Below are 20432 nucleotides of genomic sequence, written 5' to 3' on the forward strand. Positions count from 1 at the left end.
GTTCTTTTTTTAGATTCCTTGTGAAATTCTTAAGAAATTGGATTACTATAGATCACGTTTCTTTTGGTAAAGCACTGAGCACAGGAAAAAGTACCGTCTGGTGAAGTGGGGAATTTTATGTAGATCTAAAGACCAGTGTGGCTTAGGGATAAAGAATATTGATGTCCAGAACAAATGATTGCTTAGTAAATAGCTTTTCAAGCTAATGAATGAAGATGGGACGTGGCAACAACTGCTGAGAAAAAAATATTTACAGAATAAAACGATAGGAGAAGTGACATGAAAATATAGTGATTCTCACTTTTGGTCGGGCCTTATGAAGGTCAAAGATCAATTCTTAAGATTGGGATCTTTTCATCTCAATAACAGTACTCAAATTAGATTCTGGGAAGATCAATTCTTAAGATTAGGATCTTTTCATCTCAATAACAGTATTTGAATTAGATTCTGGGAAGATACTTGGTTTGGAAGATCAAGTCTTCGAGATCTTTACCCACATCTATACAGAATAGCCAGAAAGAAAAATGTAACCGTTGCAGATGTGTTAAAGTCAGAACTCTTTAATATATCCTTTCGTAGGGCTCTAGTAGGGCGTATTTTAGATGACTGGAATTTTTTTTCTCAATTCTGTACGATACGTGGTATATAAAGGTCAGGATCTAGCACTCTGTGTACGACTATGATTGACACTGGGAATAACACTGCACAAGATATGCCTCTGTGTTTTTTTTTTCTTTTTGAGATGCTATGTTTGATGTTTGGTTCTCTTGCTTGATCTCACATTCTCACTTAGGAATGTTAGTACAATGTTCGATTCATTCACCAACTGTAGAAAAAAAAAGTGCGCAAGGATTTTAATAACTTAACCGTAGTTGACGGACCGATGACCAAGCAGAGCAGCATGCTCGGACAATGTACGTTTTGTTTTGCACATCTCCTAGATTTCAAGCGTTTCGTGGGGTCCGGTGCTGTTCGGGGGCTTAGAGGAATGCGGGGCGCCACTGGCTGTGGTGGTGGAGGACGGCTGGTGGCTAGGAAGCGAAAAATGGCCACGCGAAATCGAGTTAGCACGGTGGAGCCGGTGACAGGAGCGCCACATGAGAAGGAGGAGGTTGGTGGGGCGGGGAAGTGTTGGGTTGTGTCGCGTTGAAGAAAATGAATAGTTGTTGCAGTTGAAGGAAGAAGAAAGGAGATCTACCGTCCATTGGAGATTGGACGAGCATGTTCGTTGACTGAAAAAAGAAGAGATTTTCAAGCGATTGAAAAGTAGTATGTCCATTATTTTACGCCCTATCTTCTTCCATTGAAATAAAGAAAAGAACATTCTAAACGACATGAGACTGAAAACTAAACATCTTACAATTGACGAAGCATATCCGTCTGATCTTTATCTTGCCACCCTCATTTCTTCTTCCTCCCGTCCACCAGACGTTGTTCTTCCTCTTTCTCTCGCTAGAAACTCACTCCCCCTCCTCCCTATCATGCTTCATTTCCGATGACGCTCTTACCGTCGGACTATTACCCCTATTGCACGAACTTGGCGTTGCCGAGGTCATCTTTGTTTTTGCCATCACCTAATCATTCCCATCCATTGTTCGTACCGCCCCAGGAATCCCTCTAAATATGGGGAACACATACCAGACCCCGACCTGAACACAAATCACGACAGAAGCTCGCCGGCGGCCGACGACTATAAAAAATGAAAATTTCAATCGCGATCAATAGAAGATGCGTAAAAAATAAAAAAAGGGTTGCCTATAGCCCATCCGGGCATTTTTAAGGAGGTTAGCACACGACCATTAGATCTAAGATCTATGGCTTATATTTGATCTGGAATTTGTATGTGTTGATAGTAGTAGAAAAATTCAGGTGTTTTTACAACTCTAGCACCGAATTTTATTTACACTAACTTTCTATGAAAATTACATAAAAAATGACTGTAACTTAAATATAACCTAACTGTAACTCCAATATAAATTAATTGTAATTGATCTAAAATTAAAAGTTGCACGTTTTGTTAGTTGTAAAGAATTAAGGTGTTTTTTATAACAACAACACCCAAATTTTGAAATGGCCCAACAGCTTGCACAGATCTTAGCACAAAATTATTCGGTGAAGATGGGCAAGAAAATGCTCAGGTATGATAATGATATAGCAATCCCGAAAAAAAATGTGCGCTATCTTGTCCTAAACCGTTAACATCGAAGAAACGTGGGTTGGCGTGCAGGGTGCATAACCATAAATCCCATGTCCATATCTTCCCAAGATCAGAGAGTTGGAACTTGCATTTTATTTCAACCTTATTTGTTTTGATGAAAGCGCCACTGACCCGTTGCCTGAACATGACCATTTGTAAAGTCGTGGGAGTGCAGTGCGGTGCAACACCACTGCACGGCTGTTGGCGTCGCTGGAATTTTTAGCAGATCCCACAAATTTTCATCCTCAAAAATACTATTACAGCATCCCCTATCACTATTAAAACATCCCTTATTTTTTTTATCTCCAGCAGCTATCCTATTTTTTACCTTCTACTCTTCTTTTTCTCTCTCCGAACCCCATATTAGCCTCTGTAAACAGGATAACTACAGTGATGCCTCTTTTTCTCCCTAACCCATATCAGCCTCTGTGTACAGTATTGTTACAGTAACAGTAACTGACATTGTTTTCTTCCTCCGGGTCACTGGCAGTCTCTGTAAACAGTTTCTACCTTCTGCTCTCCGTACCCCAGGTCAGCCTCTGTGAATAGTATAACTACAGTGATGCCTCCTTTTCTCTCTAGGCTCATGTCAGTCTCTGTGTACGGTACTGCTAAAGCACTGCTACAGTACTACAGTACCGACATTGGTTTTATCCTCCGGGTCACTGGCAGTTTCTGTAAACAGTATGTGCTACAGTGTTACGGGTGCTACAGTACTCCGCAGATTTGTAGTCCCGTATCCTCTCTCCGCAGAGGTGAAATGAGAAGAAAGAAACAGTCTTTACAAGAAGAACTATAGAATCTTGAGAATTTAGAGGAGGATAATATGCTCACTGCTCAGCAGCTGGAAAGAAAAACTTCAATTCAAACTGAATTGATGATGAAAATATTCTCGGGAGAAGAGATTTATTGGAATGAAAGGTCTAACTCAAAATGGCTCTTGAAAGGGATAATAACAAAGAATTTTTCCATAAAGTTGCTAATAGGGGAAAACAAGGAAAAAACTTTTTTTTTTTTGTCTTCATCAAGATGATAGAATGATTGAGGGAGATGACAGTTGCTACAACATGCAACTGAGTATTATAAAAATTTGTTTGGTCCTACTGAAAATCCTAAAGTAAAACTAGACCTTTTGTGTCGGTCTGATAATGAAACAGCTCCGTGAACTACAAGGGGCAGGCAGCACTTGGAGCCGGTGCCATTCGGCGTCGGGAGGACGGAGTGCCCCGGGTCGGAGGTTCGCCGAGCCAAGGGCAACCCACTCTATCCGTCGTGTGGTAACGCATGAACGCGTCCCAAGGGCAAGGGCTTGCCGTCGCCGGCGACATTTTGTATGCATGGCGACGGACGTGAGAGCATTGGCCGCGGAGCATGATCTGGAATCTGGATAGACACATCTTATCTCAGTTGGATGAACCAGGCAAAGCTTGTTTCCGCTACCGCATGTCTGGCACTGCTACGATGACCCGTGGTCTACCTAGTTCTCACCAAAAAAAAAAAAAACACGAGCTTGGGAGCACTTCTTCGTCGACACGGCAGTGATACGGCCTGCTCTAGAAAAATTGGATAGAGTGTTGATGAACAGTGAATGGGAAACCATGTTTCCATTGACTACCTTGAAGAAAATACCAAGATATATGTCTCATCATAATCATTTGATTTTGAATACAGAACAAGAAATGGGGCATAAACCTAAGCCATTCTGCTTTGAGCTGTCCTGGCTGCTTCATGCTGAATTTATGCCCAAAATCACTGAAATATGGAATAGAATTTATGATGAATTAAAGCGAGTCCAGGCTCCACAGATTGCGGATCATCCCAAAATTTTGTGTGCTATTTCTCCCCCCGTATCTTTGATTTATTTCAGAATTTTTCGTCACGGATTTGATTGGAAAACGAAAGGAAATCTGAAATCCCAAAAATGTCTTTGGGTTGGTCTTACTAGTAAGATCAAAATATACAGCATGCATGATTTTGGTTGTGTAATCATAGAACTCCTGTACGATACGTGGTATATGAAAGTCGGGATCCAGCACTCTGAGTACGACTATATGATTGACACTGGGAATAATATTGCACAAGAAATGCCTCCGTGTTTGGATGACAACAACAGCCAAATTTTGAAATGGCCCACAGGCTTGCACAGATCTTAGCACAAAATTGATGAATACAAATTCGGGTGAGGATGGGTAAGAAAATGACCGGGTATGATAATGATATAGCAACCCCATCCACCCAAAACAAATGCGCGCTATCGTGTCCTCAACCGTCAACATCCAAGAAACATGGGCAAGAAAATGCTCAGGTATGATAATGATATAGCAATCCCGAAAAAAAAATATGCGATATCTTGTCCTCAACCGTCAACATCGAAGAAACGTGGGTTGGCGTGCAGCGTGCATAGCCATAAATCCCATGTCCATATCTCCTCAAGATTAGAGAGTTGGGTTTGCATTTTATTCCAACCTTGTTTGTTTTGATGAAAGCGCCACTGACCTGCTGCCTGAACATGACCACTTGTAAAATCGTGGGAGTGCAGTGCGGTGCAACACCACTGTTGATTTTACCAACACATGCGGACCTCAATCGCACTGCGTTTTGCGCCACAGAAGAATAATGGCGACTTTTGTTGTAAATTATCAAAAATTGCAAATTTACTTAAAGACTTATAATATAATCTCATTATTCACTCTTTATTAAGCTTTGTTGTGATGATGTATGTTGAAAGGCATGTGTTTTGATCTTGGGCACAAAACACGTACCTGAACTACCGGGATTGCATTATGATTAATCATTGTAGTCGTGATTATATAAATGATAGACTTAATGATTAATTAGAATTCAGTTTGGGTACATGTACCGGTGGGAGCCACCGATAAGCTCTCTGGTACATGTACCGATGGGTGGCTGAGGAGCACTCGCAGGGTCTACGGGTTTTGCGGCAGTGTTATGGTCTCGTAATCGAGACGTTGGGCCTAGAGCGGCGATAAGTCATGGGGAGGGGAGCCCCCCACGTCTAGACAGTGTGATGGTCTAGGTAACGATGCCACCGTAGACCACGCTCTGCGCAGGGGCTCCTCAGGACGGCGTTGGGGATGCGGGGGTTGTCCTGAGGTGCCTGTCAGTCCGGCACCAGGCTGGTTTCCCTCTGGGCGTATAGCCGGGGGTTTGCCACCGGCATTCAGGATAAAAGGGCCTCCAGTGTCCCGTGCTGCATGTTCCACCATGCATACCTCATGTTGGGTCTCAGAGCTCTCAGATTCTGGCTCGGTGTCCCATGCCTGGAGCAAAGCAGGTTCATCCAAATGGTACCCCATGATGAATACCTTATGGCGGCCGGGGTCCTCTGGATGGGACTCTGCAGTTGCCGTGGATTCGGCCGTGGGCGGTCTGATTGATTTTCTTTGAACTTGTTGAAACGACGAAACGCACACCCCTACTTGGCGCACCAAATGTTGAGGGTTAATCCCTGACGGTGATTCTGGAGTGTGTTAAACAGTGGGTGTGTGAACGATGCCTGGAACACAGGATGAATTGTGTGTGTAACGAACTCTAAGACGCGAAGAGTTATACAGGTTCGGACCTCTTGAAGGATAATAACCCTACGTCATATGTATTGTGTTTATGGAGGATTTGATTGGGTTACAAATGGTGTTCTAGCTGATTGTCAGACCTTCCTTTTTCTCTTTTACAAAATGGGGTCCTCATCCCTTTATATAGGAGGGAGGAGGAGAATTTATACATGGGTCCAAACAGAGGACTCCTGCTAATCCTAATATCTAACCAAGCCATCATTACAGAGGACAGAGCGTGCCCACTTACCCTGAGGGTTTGATACATCCCCTTGTCATGCGCCGTAGATCTTTGTCTGTCACGTCGTCTCGTACGAGTGCTCTGCCTGCCGCTTGTATGTGAGATTATCAACTTGCCTGACCGGTCTATTGATACAGTCCCATCCGTTGTGTCTCGCCGTGCTGGTTTGTACTGCCTCACCCCATAGCATTTAATGCCACAGGACTGGGCACTGCTCTTCTGCATCGGTCCATGACTTTGTTCGTAGGATAAAGCGCATGGGGAAGGAAAAACACTCGAGTAGATATTAATAAATATGATTGGACAGTTTGTGTCAGGTTCGATCCTACGATCAGTGAGGTTGGGCGTCCAAGCAAGACCCCATCCAAACCAAATCCGCCACTCGTTGGGCGAGACCTTGGGTCGCATAAGCTCGTACTGGTCGCGGAACTCCCTACCCTAGTCGTGCGACCGACTAGTTTTTAGAAAATACGTATCCCTAGTTTTTATATTCCTTAGGAGACTCTTCTTCCAGGGTACCCTTATACTCCATGCATGGACAATATGGATCCTGATTTGTTTCATGATTGTTAGTCACAATTTGATATGGAAAATGAAGTGAAATATATGCTCAAGGGATGGACGTTATTTGAAATATGGACCACCCCAAATGTAGATTCTCTTTTTTGGTTCCCCATCTACATATTGCAGTTGAGCTTAAAACTCTGTGTATTGTTTGTCCATTCTATCCCCGTCTCATTGATTTGTTTCAAAAAAATTGGTGACAATTTTCAATGGAAAATGAAGGGAAATCTGAGATAAGGGCGGTCGATATTTGAAATACCGTCCACCACAAGTCCAGACCGGCCTGCTAGCCCGCTCATCCTCTGAGCCCAGGAGCACATGCCCAAGACCCCAAACCCCTCAAATCGCGATGAGAACCTTGCTGGCGCATTCAAGCTCTGTCGACTGAAGAAGACTGGAGATTTCAGACCGCTCAAATTTAGGATTAAAAAGGCTTCAGATCCTTTTTAATCCTAAATTTAATCCACGTACGAGAAATGACAAAGGCCTCAGATCTTTTCTAGTCGCTACATGCACGCACCAGTCTAAATGCGCACGCCGCTTACCATTCACCAATTGTCCGCGCTGACGGGGAGAGCGGTCACTCGGACATGGCCGTCTCGCTTGTGGCATTGGTCGTTCTCCTGCTCACCATCGTCGTCCCTCTCTTGTACATCCTCCTCCTTTCCGGCAAGAAGCCTGCTCCTCCGCAGCGCCGTGGCGGCGGCAACGGACGGAGGCTGCCGCCGTCGCCGCCGGGACTCCCGCTGCTCGGCCACCTCCACCTCCTTGGCACGCTGCCTCACAGGGCGCTCCGGTCCGTGGCCGCTGCGCACGGCCCCGTCGTGCTGCTCCGGCTGGGCCGCGTGCCCACCGTGCTCGTGTCCTCCGCGGCCGCCGCAGAGGAGGTGATGAAGACGCGCGACCTGGCCTTCGCTAGCCGGCCCAGGAGCGCCGTGGCCGACCGGCTCCTCTACGGGCGCGACGTCGCGTTCGCGCCCTACGGCGAGTATTGGCGCCAGGCGCGGCGCATCTGCGTGGTGCACCTGCTCAGCGCGCGCCGCATCCAGTCCTTCCGCCGCGTCCGGGAGCAGGAGGCCGCCGCTCTGGTCGATCACGTCCGCGCCCACGCCTTGGCGGGCGCGGTCGTGGACCTGAGCAACCTCCTCATCGTCTACACCAACACCGTCGTGTCGCGCGCCGCGTTCGGCGACGAGAGCGCGCGCAGCTTGTACGACGACGGTGACAAGCACCGCAATCTGAGGAAGGTGTTCAACGAGTTCCAGGAGCTGCTTGGGACGACGCCGGTGGGGGAGTTCCTGCCGTGGCTGGGCTGGGTGGACGCCATGCGTGGGCTTGAGGGGAGGATTAGATGGACGTTCGAGGCGCTTGACGGCTTGCTCGAGAAGGTGATTGACGATCACCGCTGCAGGCCTCATGTGAATCGGCAGATAGGAGATGACGGCGACGGCGATCACCGGGACTTCGTGGACGTGTTGCTGGACGTGCACAAGAATGACAAGGAGTACGGCATCCGTCTCGAGACGAACGAAATCAAGGCCATTATCTTGGTAAACATGCATCCATCACATCAGATTCAGTTGTACCCGCGTGCCATTAGCTGATCGATCCCTTTCAAGCAGGACATGTTCGCGGCGGGCACCGACACCACCTACACGGTGATGGAATGGGCCATGGCGGAGCTCGTCACCCACCCGCGCGCCATGCGCAGGGTCCAGGACGAGATCCGCGGGGCCGTCGACGTCGGCTCCACGGGCAGCGTCACCGAGGACCACCTCGACGCCCTGCATTACCTGAAGGCCGTGGTCAAGGAGACGCTCCGGCTGCACGTGCCAATCCCGCTTCTGGTGCCCCGCGAGCCGCCGGCGGACACCGAGATCCTCGGGTACCACGTCCCGGCGCGCACGCGCGTCGTGATCAACGCGTGGGCCATCGCTCGGGACCCCGTGACGTGGGAGAAGGCCGAGGAGTTCGTGCCGGAGAGGTTCCTGGACAGTTCCGTGGACTACAAGGGGCAGCACTTGGAGCTGGTGCCGTTCGGCGCCGGGAGGAGGGGGTGCCCCGGGATCGGGTTCGCCGAGGCAACCATCGCGATGGCGCTGGCGAGCTTGCTGTACCATTTTGATTGGGCCCAGACGGAGCGCAAATCGCTGGACATGAGCGAGATGAACGGGATGTCCGTGCATATCAAGTCCGGTGTGCTGCTTGTTGTTAAACCATGGATCCCTTAAGCTGACAGTCCAAATTTTCAAAACCAAAAAATATATAAAGAAAATAAAAGGTTTTGCAAAAAACTAAATAAAATTCTAAGTGTGTATATGTGCCTTTATACATATACATATGTGAGTATTTGTGTTATGTATATAAATGCATATATACATTAAGGGCCATTTTTCATGAAAAAATATTTACAGATATATATATATATATGTGTGCATATAATTGGTTGTTTGATGGTTGATTGACTGTTTATGTGAGCTAATATAAAGTATGAAGAGAAGAGTATGTGTTGTATATGTATATACTTGCATATGTGGGAGAACAGAAATAGAAAAGGTAGGAAAGGGAAAAAAAGCTTTTCAGGCCGAAGCCCAACCCTGCCGGCCAACCCTGTCTTTTCCTTTCTCCTTTCCCCTCAACCAACTTAGACTGTCAGCCCATTCTTTCTTTAACTCCCTCTCTTCTCTTCCGCCTGGAATGCACGGCCAACTGGCCCAAGCTGTTGCTGCTCCTGTCTCTCCCGCATGGGCTACCCACAAGCCAGCCCAGCCGCCGTCACCACCTCTCCGATCCCGCTGTTGCCCGAGGTGAGATCCTTATCTACTCCTGGTGCTATTCCGTCGCTTGCCATTGACCATAGCCCATCGTAGCGTCGTTCCACCAGAACTCCGGCAACACCGCTGTTGTGCCCGAGCTTCCTCTACCGTCGGTCATCTTCCCTCCGGCTGCCATCTCTTCTAGCTGTTAGATCCAAAGCGCACGGTCACGATTAGATCTATTTCATACCCCTTCAGCAACCAATCCTGAGCCGACACATGTCATACATAATCCCAGTCAGCAACATAGCCCAGTCGACTGATGACATGGCAAACACTTAGGCGCATGCGATCGACGTGTCCGCCGTGTTATCAAGCCAATCAGCTTAAAGAGCCATGTGTCATCAGCGTTTCTTTTCTTTTATTTGTTTTAATTGTGTTGCTGATGTCATAATTAGTAAATATTACATAATAAATGGATTTCCAGTGTAAAAATAATAACAATTAGCAAATTAATTTTTGATATTGTTTAATGTTGTTTATTAGGTTTATTTAATTCTATTTAATAGTTTTAAATAGTTTGATAATGCAAATAAATGCTAGAAAAATCTTAGAAAATCATAGATGGCTTTGAAAAATTCTAGAGAATTCTTAGCAACATAATTTAATCTATAGATAATCTTTTTAGTTCTGTTTTAATATTTAGATAATCATAACTTGTTAATTGTAGCTTTGTCTTGGCTCGTTCTTTTGCCAGATTATCCAAAAAAGCGTGATCTTATATGCGATGATGTTTGTTGTGTGATACTTGATTCTTTTTAGATCTTGGTGTTTATTGGTGTGTGCCTTTTTGTTTGTGTTCACGAGTAGACGCTAACATTCCGGAGGAGCTGCAAGGATTTCAAGATCAAGACTTTGAAAACCCAATTGAGTCGAGTGAAGGCAAGTTGTATTCTTGAACATATTTATCCTAGTTTTACAAATATTTTATTTTACAAACATGCATACTAATAATATGTTGAGAATCCCAAGAGTTATGTTTTATCCTAGTTTTCTTTATCATCCTTTTCGTCATAGTATGGTTTTAGGTTATGGAAGGATAGATGATGCTTAGCCTTGCTTTAGGATGGAAGTCATGATAATTGTTTCACGAATATGATAATAGCCATGTGCAATGATGATAAAATATGATGGAATAATTTTTATAGCAACATGGCATAGGGATTTGAGCATGTGCTATATCGGTAGGTGACGTACGGTTGGGAAAAGTGGTAGTCTTGCTCAAATCTAAGGAACAGTTCGTAAGGTGATCTTTTTGTATTTACAATACAACCACAAGCCTATTATAAGACGGATCTAGCTAAGTAATTTGCTTTACTCGCAGCATAGTGTAGAACATTTAGTGGTACGGGAAATGGAAGGGATGGGCTTTCTTAGATCTGTAAGGCGCAAGAGGGGGCATCCGTTGTTGAGATGGAATCACGTAGCGGTGAAACCTTAGCGGGTAGACACGTGCTGGGAGGGGCATGGTAAAGGCTTTATAGTGATCTCCTGGCCACACATCTCGGGAGTATGTAAGCGTCTAGCTAACGCGGACATAATAGAGGCTTTAGTCACCTGCTTGCGAGTGATAAAATCATAACTTGTGAGTAAAATACAACCTCTACATAGTTAAAACTGGATATTCAGTCGTGCTCACGATCACAAGCGGCATAAATAACTTATCATGATTATAATTTGATGATTTAGTTAGTATGGTCAATTGTGGTGATCATAGTTGAGGTATGGGTCAATCACGATGGTGGGAATCGTGATTAAGGTTGGTTTGTTAGTGGTTCAACGTTAGTTGTGGGAGCCATGGTTGAAGTGTTGTGTGTTCGATCTGGGTGGTTAGAACCTTGGTTGAGGTGGTCAGTTGGTTAAGTTAGAATGGATAGAATCTTGAGGTGGTTGGTTATTTATATAAATTTATTTAATTACTATTGCTTTTTAAATGTTTATACGTAAATATTATTTTATACAAAAAGAGCCATATCAGCCTTATCCTTGTTAAAGCCTCCATATGCATATTATTCCTTCATAACTTGCTCAGTACGACATGTGCTCATACTTGCAATAACCAAACACTAAGTTAGGAAAGAATTTGAAGACATTGTGAAAGGTGCATTATAGGAAGGTATTCTCCGTCGATTCTCATGTGGAGTTATCGGTCAAGATGATGATTACACTTATGATTTGCTGCAGTTAATTGGTTCTTCGACCCTTAAAGGTCTTTTATAAGATGATTTGTCAATTAAGGTATGAATAGTATAATGATTATTATCAATGAAGTCGCTATGTGCTGTGATTGATTTCTGGTTCAGCATATAGATGATATTAATTTGTTTCTTAGATCGGTCTTAATAATTTCATAATTGAACTATATTTTTCCTGTATAGAGCATGGCAAAAGAAGACTAATAAAATTGGTTTCACCAATTTTGGACATCTCAGGATTTAGTTATGAATTTATCAATATTTAACACATTCACTTAATTGTAGGAAAAACAGTAGCACTTTTATGCTGGCACATAATTTTAACATGTAGAAGGGAGTAATACAAACCCAATAAAATTGGTTTCATATTTTTTTAGCTCTAGATATTTTTCTATATATTTTAGATTATTTCAGTCGATTTATCAATACAACTAATATTCCTTTCAGCATTTTCTGGAATTTCCTAAAAATCAAAATACCTAAAATGCTTTTTAAACCCAGATCCACATATTTATAGTTTGGATCGGCGGGTCCAGGACCCACTGGATCAGGTCAAAATGTTTGACCTCAGTCAAAATTGACCCAATGGGACGGTGGTTTGACCGAGCTTTGATCGGTCGCCGACGGTGAACGGCGGCGGAGCACGGCCGAGGAGGGGTACCATGAGCTTAAGCACGACATGGGGATTCCATTTGAGCCACCAACAGTGTATACCTTGGTGGTGTCCATGGCGTGCAGCGCTTGGCTCGACGGCAACAGGGCGCTTTGGTGAGAGAAGGAGGGAGGGAAGGGGTGCGTGATGCTCAAGAGAGCACGGAGAAGCTCACCATGGCTCGGTCGGGGTCAGGAAGAGCTCGTGGCCCCGAGTTTTTTAGCGAGGTGGAGGCAGTGCTTGGCCGATGTGGAGGAAGACAAGCGCGCGAGAGCTCTGGTTGGGGAAGTGGCTAGAGAAGACAGGGATCTAATGGACGAGCTCATGAGTGACCTCTTCAGCATTGAAGCACCGGAGGCCGGGTAGCAGGGAGCGGTGGCTACTATCTGACCAGTGATTTCGTCGCTAGCAAAGTCTGAGGGTGGGGACACATGGATGGCCAAATCGACATCCTCGCCAGGATCTAACGGCCGTCGAAGCCAAACACCCTAGAGGCCTCAAAAATCCTTCCGCGATAAGATATTGTATATGTATAGCTCTGCTTCCGGAACACCACATGGTCAGTGCAAGTGTGAGGCAAATGTTTACAACGTGCTGTTGCACTCAAGCAATTGTAATAATATATTCTGTTCTCTTTTACTTGATATCCTAGAAAGGCATTGATGTCGCTCATAATGCTTGTTGAGTGGGAGATACGTCTTTGAGAGCAAAGAAAAAATCGATAGCTGGGATCTTGAGCATCATCCTCAAGGAGGTTGATCTCTAGATTTTTGTCAGGGCGCACCATTTAGAGTGCTTCATGTTATGAGAATAGTCCCTTATTTTTCTCTCGTGTGGTTGCTTCCTTTTCCCAAGGCTTAGGCTCGCCGGTTTGTGGAGGCCCCCTTCAGGTCTCCTCATGTACTTTGCTTGTTGGGCTTTTCTCTTTTTAATATATTATCGGCAGCTCTTCTACTAGTTATGTTTTAAAAAAGATATTTCTAAAGTTTGACCACTGATACATTTGAAACTATATAGATCTGCTATATGGAAATTATATCTTTAGATTTGTCAAAGATGTGTTGCGTACACTCAGCAAAAAAGGGCAGACCGTATCATATATAATCCCACACCAAGCACGATGTATAGGTTGGCCCAGATTTATTATAGCCTGCCCTATCTAGCGTACAAGAAATACAGGGTCCAGATCCTCAAAGAAGAACACAAGGAGAATAGGAAATTAAGGCAGAGCAGCATCTGCAAATTCAGGCCCAACAGATTAGATTGTCGAGGCCATTATTCCTGCCCTCGCAGTGTAGAATAAAAAACGAGTGAGTCATAATTAAACATGTTTATCGTCTTCTCCGACGCCGGCGGACGCACCTACGTACACCCCTCCGGCGCCTTGCGTGCTTTAACAACCGTGCCGGCCCGAACGGATCGAGTGGCCGGCCGGCCAGCCGTCGAGGACCCCATCAGTTATATGAATTCAGTATGTACGTGCGTGCGTGCGTTGTTCTTGGTAAATGAATGGATCATGGGGTCTCGGGCGCGTCCTTGAGGTCGTACTGCTGGAGGACGAATCCGCAGTCCTTGAGCGGCTCCTTGCGGAAGAATGCGATGGCGTTGCCGTACCGGATGCCCTCCTGCTTGATGCCGTTGTTTCTGGTGAGCGGGACGCACGCGCGGTCGCGGAACTTCTCGATCTCGGAGCAGGCCGGGTCGGAGCTCTTGGCCAGCACCACCTCGCAGATCTCCTCCTGGTGGTCCTGGTCGACCTCCACCTTGTACCACCCAAACGCGTCCGTCGTCGCCTCCGCCTTGAGGGTCTCCTTGCCGCCGCTGAACGGCCGGCACTCCACCTTCACCGTCGCACCTGCATGCGGCATGCGCCGCGTCGCATTGCAACTTTACGCGTACCCATCACGTATGTAATACTCCTACGTCGTTACTGTTGCACACACAGTAACATATACGTGTGTATGCATGCATGCATGCACTTACGGCTCTGCATGCATATGCGGCATGAGCGTGCGTGGTGAAAGCTTTATGTACCGGGCACGCTGGTGGAGACGTTGGTCTCGAAGCCGGCGCGGCAGGGGTCGCAGTACACTTTTCCGGTGACGACGAAGCCCCCGCCCTTCTCGGCGGACGCGACGCCGGCGAGGGCCAGCAGGGCGACCACGATGGACTGCAGCGGCGGCGTCATGGTCGATCGATGGGGTGGGGGTGATGGGTGATCAGAAGAAGGGGGAACGGTGAGACCCATTTATGCGGGGTGGGAAAGGGGCGGGTGGGCGGTGGAGCTCGTTTCCAGGCGCAGGAAGAGCTCGGCGCCCATGCACCATCGATCCAATCCCTTCCTTCTCGCTCCTTCCTTCGTCGACATGACGTGCTCCAACTCCCGGTGATAGCCATGACAACTGACACGTCGAAACGAGGCAACAGGTACAGACCGATGGTGTCGGAACTTGGAAGGCTGGCACTAGTTGCACCCAGCAGGCAATGCAATCTCTACAGAGTAAATCTTTTCCTGGACTTGCCATCATCAGATCAAGTTACACTCCAATCGCTCGCATTAGCAAAATTCACTGGACTTGATTGAGCTAACAGAAGAATTCAGCAATCTTTTCCTTCCCGTTAAAGATTAAAAAGAAATCTCTACATTGATACTGTTGTTCATTGCAAATGGTTGCAGTTTGCCTAAATAAACAATTGCTGGCAGCAAGCCTTCTCTTTTCCAATTTCCTTCTTGGGTCAACCAGAGTTTACAAATGTTGATCCAGACGAACCATACATGACTCTCAAGTAGTCAAATCAAACCTTACCCTTGTGGTCTTCAATTTTCTGGAACGACGTGAACCACTGCTTCCAAGAAGCATCTCCTTGCTGCTCAATCCATGACAAGAAACAACTGTCTAGGAGGCAGAACAAGTTCACATAAAGAAGCTGGTATCGCACGGGAACGAAGCGGAAGTTGGCGATTTGCACGGCAGGCCAGATGGTTCCACCTAACACTAGAGCTGGAACAAAATCCCTTTTCACATCATCCTTCACCTGCTCCACACTCCTTCCTGAAGCGAGACCCACATATGAGAAGAACGAGAGAAGATCTACCGGTCCAAAGAGGAGACCATCCGCAGCAACTTTTGAGGCAACAAATTTGAACGTACTAGGCTGGTATCTCCGCCGGATGAAGCGGTCCAGGTATTCATACCTACAACACCACCAAAGCATACAAATGAACAAAACAGGATGTAGTACTGCAAAGTACAGCCCAAGTTACTTCCACACCCAAAGTTGATGTCTACCCCTTGTGCAACCCAAGGCAATCGATTGACTACACAGCTAAATAAAGCGACAAGATTCGGTAAGACAAGAACCACTAGTGCACTCATGCATAGATGCCTGTAGTGTTGGTAATACTATATTGTCCTTTATTATGTTAAAAGAACATATGCATTGCTACAAATGTCTACATCCATTGGCTCCCCAATTACACCAGTAGTCAATAAACATAGTAGTAAATATCCAAATCTAAATGAGCCTGAGAGAACTAGAAAGTACACGACGTATTCAAGCAAATCATATGTTTTTTTAGGTGCCTTTAATTTTCAAGAACTAATTAAGTACTCATTAATACTATGATACACCATAAACTGCCATTCATATTGTCACCTAGACATGATTACCTAAAATGGATAACATCAGTGCAGGATTGGGATTACAGCTTTTCACTTTGCCCTTTATCTATTTTATTATCTTATACTTTTCGTCATTTATCTGAGTGTGCTTGTTGTTTTCTATTTGTCCTTTATCTGCGACATGTGGTGATTGTGTGAAACAGAGGGAGGAGGAGTATGCGCGCAAATTTTTGGTTGTTAATAACGCAGAAACTCTGGGAACTTCTTGTCATCCTATTATCACAAAGAAACAAAACCATAACAAAAGTAAATGTAGCATCATGTGCTCAAATACAAGGGAACTAACCAGTAATGCCCAACAGGTCCGACAAAAGCAAATCCAAATGAACTTGTAATGCCCACCCGCTTCCAATCGATTTTGAACTCTCTATCTTTATCCTGAAAAGGTAACAGAGTTTGATTGAACAGATAACAGTGAGAAGAATGAAGAAACAGGAGTAGAAATTCTAACAGAAAATAAAGCTGCACATGGAGGTCGGACTATTCATAAGGGTCCCCAAGTCCAAACGAAATGCTCTGAATTCCTTGAATTTCAAATCTCATATTTGAACAGAGCTACCATTTACAGCAATAAAGATCTTGTTTTAACAAACCGCCTTGTTGATAACCAGCTCTTTAGCTGTCACCACATTGATTATTTTTTTTTTTAAAAAAAATCCAGATCCAAGTAGTTCGAATATTGGTTTTCTGATTATAAACAAACTATTCTAATTCAATAACTGCTTCATCGATTGGAAACAAACCAACTATGTTAAGTAATTTACAGATTAAGAACAGACCTTCCAAATTCTTAGCTGGAACAATAATCAAATCAAGCTCTCTACGCTGGTTGTTTCAGAGCTGAAAGAACAAACAAGCATATCCAAAGCATAGTCACCAAAAACCTGGGTTGATAGGGTCGAGGGTCCGGGTCAAGGGACGCAGGTGTCTAAAAATGTGGATCAAAGGGGGGTAGTGTTCTTTGGGACGTGACCCCAACTAATCCGGGTCGATGACCCGGGTCGATAAGCCATAATATGGCACATACTAGTAGATATAGAAGATCCACCATGAAGTTAAAAAGAAAAAGAAAAAAGAGAAGAGAAGGAAAGATGAGATGGGCTGCCATCTTATGGCCCATCCAACCCACCTCTATTCTCAAAACTAACATGTGCAGCCACCGTATTTGTTTCCTCCTCGCTTTCTCTCTCTTCTCCCACACAACAAAGCACCACCGGCAACAAATCAGTCGCCGCCGGCCAGTATCCACCACCAGCGACCAACAATATCGGTTGCCCATGACCTCTGTTCCATCTAGTACTATCAATTTCACTACAGCCCCCTTACACTGCCACGTGGTCCTATCTGTTCATCAGTGGCAGGTAGTCCTGTTCAGCACCGACGGCCTCCTGCATCTTACCAACGGCAATCTCCTCCATCTTACCAACAGCAACCTCCTCCATCTTACCAACAGTGACCTCCTCCATCTCCCTTTCCTCTCGCATCCCCGTTCCATCTCCAACAGAAACAGGACAGCGATCCAGGCAGCAATGGGACGATGACCGTGTTTCGTTTTGACCCGCAAATTGGGATGATGTTCCGGGGTCGTGGAACGCGGCATCGATCCCAACCCCTGTGACTATGATCCAAAGCTAAAAGACCAAAGAAATGGCTAACCTTTGCTATTTAAGAAAAATGAAAACTGTAAGTATGTTTTAACGGAATATTTAGACCCCCAAAAGGCAAACTGCACAGGCAAAAACCTCTGCAAAGGTCCCAACAACCAAAAGGTCAACAATAACTCATATGGTCAGCGAATTCACCCAATTTGCAGGTCAAGCTCCTTGTAAGAAGTAAACCACCATCTCATGAAGAAAAAATCATTGCCATAAGCTTCTTGTTCCAATACATATTTACTCTAATAAACGTTTTTGGGAGTAAATTAAAAGGCTTTAAAACCACTGAACAATCCGTGATTACCCCAAATGGAGAGAAGGACCAACAGAACTCAAGTGACGTTAGAAATCACTGACCAATCAAACATCCTAGCTCTCTTTTAGCCATCAACCTCTTATGTCTTATCAAAAGAGTTCTCACACCCACAATAAGTATACAGAGACATCCACAAGATTTGATTTGACAAAGTAGACTTTAGCATTCCAAAACAAGAAGATCAACCTCAGCTATGTGATTAATCCGTCACGCCCTCACAGTAGTTCCCCATCGAACCTTCTAGTTCTTTTACAGGAAACCTCACCAGCTGAAGAAATGAGCCACAAATCCAACCACTATCCACACACAGGATTCGACAACATGATACTTTTGAGTTACTATTTCCTGTTACCAATCAAATAACCACCTTGTTCGAACCGATTATTCATCCATCACCTACGCTACGCATTAACAGTGACCTCTTTGCTAGATGCAAGGTCATAATAGCACACAAAAGTTCCAACTCGCAAGCAACCGCCCAAGTCCAGGGCACGAATAGGAACAACCGAATAGCTAACAAATCTTGGGGCGACCCCATCCAAGAACCACCGGAGGACTCCACATATCACCAGGATGGACGAAGGAAGCGGTAGGGGTGGCATATTGGGGCTACCTCGGGGTTCTTGGCGCGGTGGTCGGGGCGGGCGGAGTGGTGGGTGACGGCCTGGGCGCCGATGTCGCCGAGGCCCCAGAGGATGCCGGAGCTGACCACCTGCGTGCGCACCGGGTGCGAGGCCAGGCACTGCTGGTACCATCGCCATAGCCTCCGCATCCCCACGAGACGAGCAAAGAAAGAATTCCACGGGGGAGAGGAGGGGAGAGGAGGTGTGCGCCTTCCTCCCTCCCTTTATTTTTTTTCTTTTTGTTCCTCTTTCCTCGATGCTGTGAATTAGGGTTAGGTGGACAGAACGAGGTTAGCACTGGCTTAGGCCCAATCAGATGAGGGAATATTCAAAGTCAAGAACTCAATTTTTATGCATTATTGGTTTTATCTCAACAACGACAAAAACAAAGTATTATTAGCGCCTCATTGATCTTCTATCTTCGAGATTTCAAGAAAGTTCACTCAAAAAAGATTTCAAGAAAGTTCACTCAAAAAAGATTTCAAGAAAGGTTCAACCTCTCAATATCAATATTTCCATTACTTTTCAACATAGGTAATATGTTTTGCCTATTTTGTCTAAGAAAAACACCATTTGATATCCCTTGAAATTGATATCCTTAGCCATAAAATGTCAGTTAAATGGTGTGTCAGTTCCATAAATTTGATATAGCAATAAATAAATATCAAAGTTCTTTGGGATACAAACTCTCGTGCCGGTATTCCCGTGTTCTACTTGAGAATTACCGATTTTCATAAAAATGTGTTTTTCAACTTCCAACTCATTTGATAATTTCCATTTAATTTTTTCAAGCAATTAGATAAGATTTAACACTTTCAAACCAGATGCGAAATAAAACAACTTGTACTGCATGAAAAAATACGATTTACCATTTGATCCCCTTTATTTCCCCTTCCACCGCAGATAAAGTGCAATCCCAGCATCGAAAGAAAATGCAAATGCTCACATGGTGCTTCCTCCATGATTATTCTCTAATCTCTAGTGTGTTTTGTCAGTCTCTCTATCTCTCTCTTCTCCTCCTCTAACCACATTTACCTCCATACTCTTGGCCATGAACTTATTATATAAATACACACTTTTAGATTTAATTTAATTCCAAGACAAAACATCAACATAAACATTATGATACAACAAGAATACATTTTAGACATGTATGTAATTAGACTACACATGTAGTTTTCTAATATACTCAATAACATGAGTAGTAGAGTACCACTACTCATCATGATAGACATAATTAAATAAAGAGTTAATTGAATAAAACTATAAATATTGTGTCATTTGTAACATAAAACTACAAGTATTTTGCACTAATTTCATACAAAACCCGAATTTAATTAGATTCACCCAAAAAATGATCTTATGTTTCTCCGAAAATCCTAAAACTTTTATTTGTGTTCCATAATCCATATGCAATCCATTTTAATTGGACTCACCCAAAAAGCCTATGTAGAATTTAAATTAAAATTCTCCAAATATATTACTTTTATAAGTCCTAACAATTTTTAGGGCCTAAAATAAAATCCAAAAAATATGGTACAATTCACTAATATTCTTTTCATATGATAGAATAATTTTTAAAATTATTTTCAGCCTTAAGTTATTCACTAATATGCTTTATATACTTATAAAGTAACTCACTTTTTCACCATATAACTTAAGCCTAGAATTAATTTATAAATTAGTCTATTATATAAAAACAATATTAGTTAATTTTCCCATATTTTTGGGATTTTATTTTATGCCCTAACAATTGTTAGGAGTTATAAAAGTAGACTTTTTGGAGAATTTTAGTTTAAATTTTACACAAACTTTTTTGGGTGAATCTAATTAAAATTGGTTGTATATAGATTATAAAACACATATAAAAATTTCTAGGATTTTTAGAGGAATATAAGACCATGTTTTGGGTGAATCT

General features: G+C 44.2%; 3 protein-coding genes across 3 annotated transcripts; 1 reads left to right on the forward strand and 2 right to left on the reverse strand.

Annotated features, from left to right (window-relative positions):
• Positions 1-7031: 7031 nt before the first annotated feature.
• LOC133926256 (cytochrome P450 71A1-like) lies at positions 7032-9001 on the forward strand. Its single transcript, XM_062372125.1, has 2 exons — positions 7032-8124; positions 8197-9001. Exons 1-2 carry the CDS (start codon positions 7165-7167, stop codon positions 8803-8805), a joined length of 1569 nt encoding a protein of 522 aa, XP_062228109.1. The 5' UTR covers positions 7032-7164; the 3' UTR covers positions 8806-9001.
• A 4327-nt stretch (positions 9002-13328) lies between these two features.
• On the reverse strand, positions 13329-14721 carry LOC133926402 (pollen allergen Phl p 11-like). Its single transcript, XM_062372369.1, has 2 exons — positions 14272-14721; positions 13329-14092 (listed from the first exon to the last, which is right to left on the reverse strand). Exons 1-2 carry the CDS (start codon positions 14483-14485, stop codon positions 13752-13754), a joined length of 555 nt encoding a protein of 184 aa, XP_062228353.1. The 5' UTR covers positions 14486-14721; the 3' UTR covers positions 13329-13751.
• Positions 14722-14856: 135 nt separating this feature from the next.
• Positions 14857-18796, reverse strand: LOC133926325 (uncharacterized). Its single transcript, XM_062372251.1, has 3 exons — positions 18505-18796; positions 16207-16298; positions 14857-15433 (listed from the first exon to the last, which is right to left on the reverse strand). Exons 1-3 carry the CDS (start codon positions 18661-18663, stop codon positions 15034-15036), a joined length of 651 nt encoding a protein of 216 aa, XP_062228235.1. The 5' UTR covers positions 18664-18796; the 3' UTR covers positions 14857-15033.
• Positions 18797-20432: the final 1636 nt, after the last annotated feature.

The sequence above is a fragment of the Phragmites australis genome, chromosome 1, assembly GCF_958298935.1.
Source record: "Phragmites australis chromosome 1, lpPhrAust1.1, whole genome shotgun sequence".
Lineage (NCBI taxonomy): Eukaryota > Viridiplantae > Streptophyta > Magnoliopsida > Poales > Poaceae > Phragmites > Phragmites australis.

What these genes read in the sequence shown, in the direction of transcription:
- LOC133926256 (XM_062372125.1), top strand. Translation starts at nt 7,165, where the DNA reads ATGGCCGTCTCGCTTGTGGCATTGGTCGTTCTCCTGCTCACCATCGTC. An exon ending in AAATCAAGGCCATTATCTTG is followed by an intron (nt 8,125 to 8,196) that starts GTAAACATGCAT and finishes CCTTTCAAGCAG; the next exon opens with GACATGTTCGCGGCGGGCAC.
- LOC133926402 (XM_062372369.1), bottom strand. Translation starts at nt 14,485, where the DNA reads ATGGGTCTCACCGTTCCCCCTTCTTCTGATCACCCATCACCCCCACCC. An exon ending in CGTCTCCACCAGCGTGCCCG is followed by an intron (nt 14,093 to 14,271) that starts GTACATAAAGCT and finishes TGCCGCATGCAG; the next exon opens with GTGCGACGGTGAAGGTGGAG.
- LOC133926325 (XM_062372251.1), bottom strand. Translation starts at nt 18,663, where the DNA reads ATGCGGAGGCTATGGCGATGGTACCAGCAGTGCCTGGCCTCGCACCCG. An exon ending in ACCGCGCCAAGAACCCCGAG is followed by an intron (nt 16,299 to 18,504) that starts GTAGCCCCAATA and finishes TTACCTTTTCAG; the next exon opens with GATAAAGATAGAGAGTTCAA. An exon ending in GGACCTGTTGGGCATTACTG is followed by an intron (nt 15,434 to 16,206) that starts GTTAGTTCCCTT and finishes GTGGTGTTGTAG; the next exon opens with GTATGAATACCTGGACCGCT.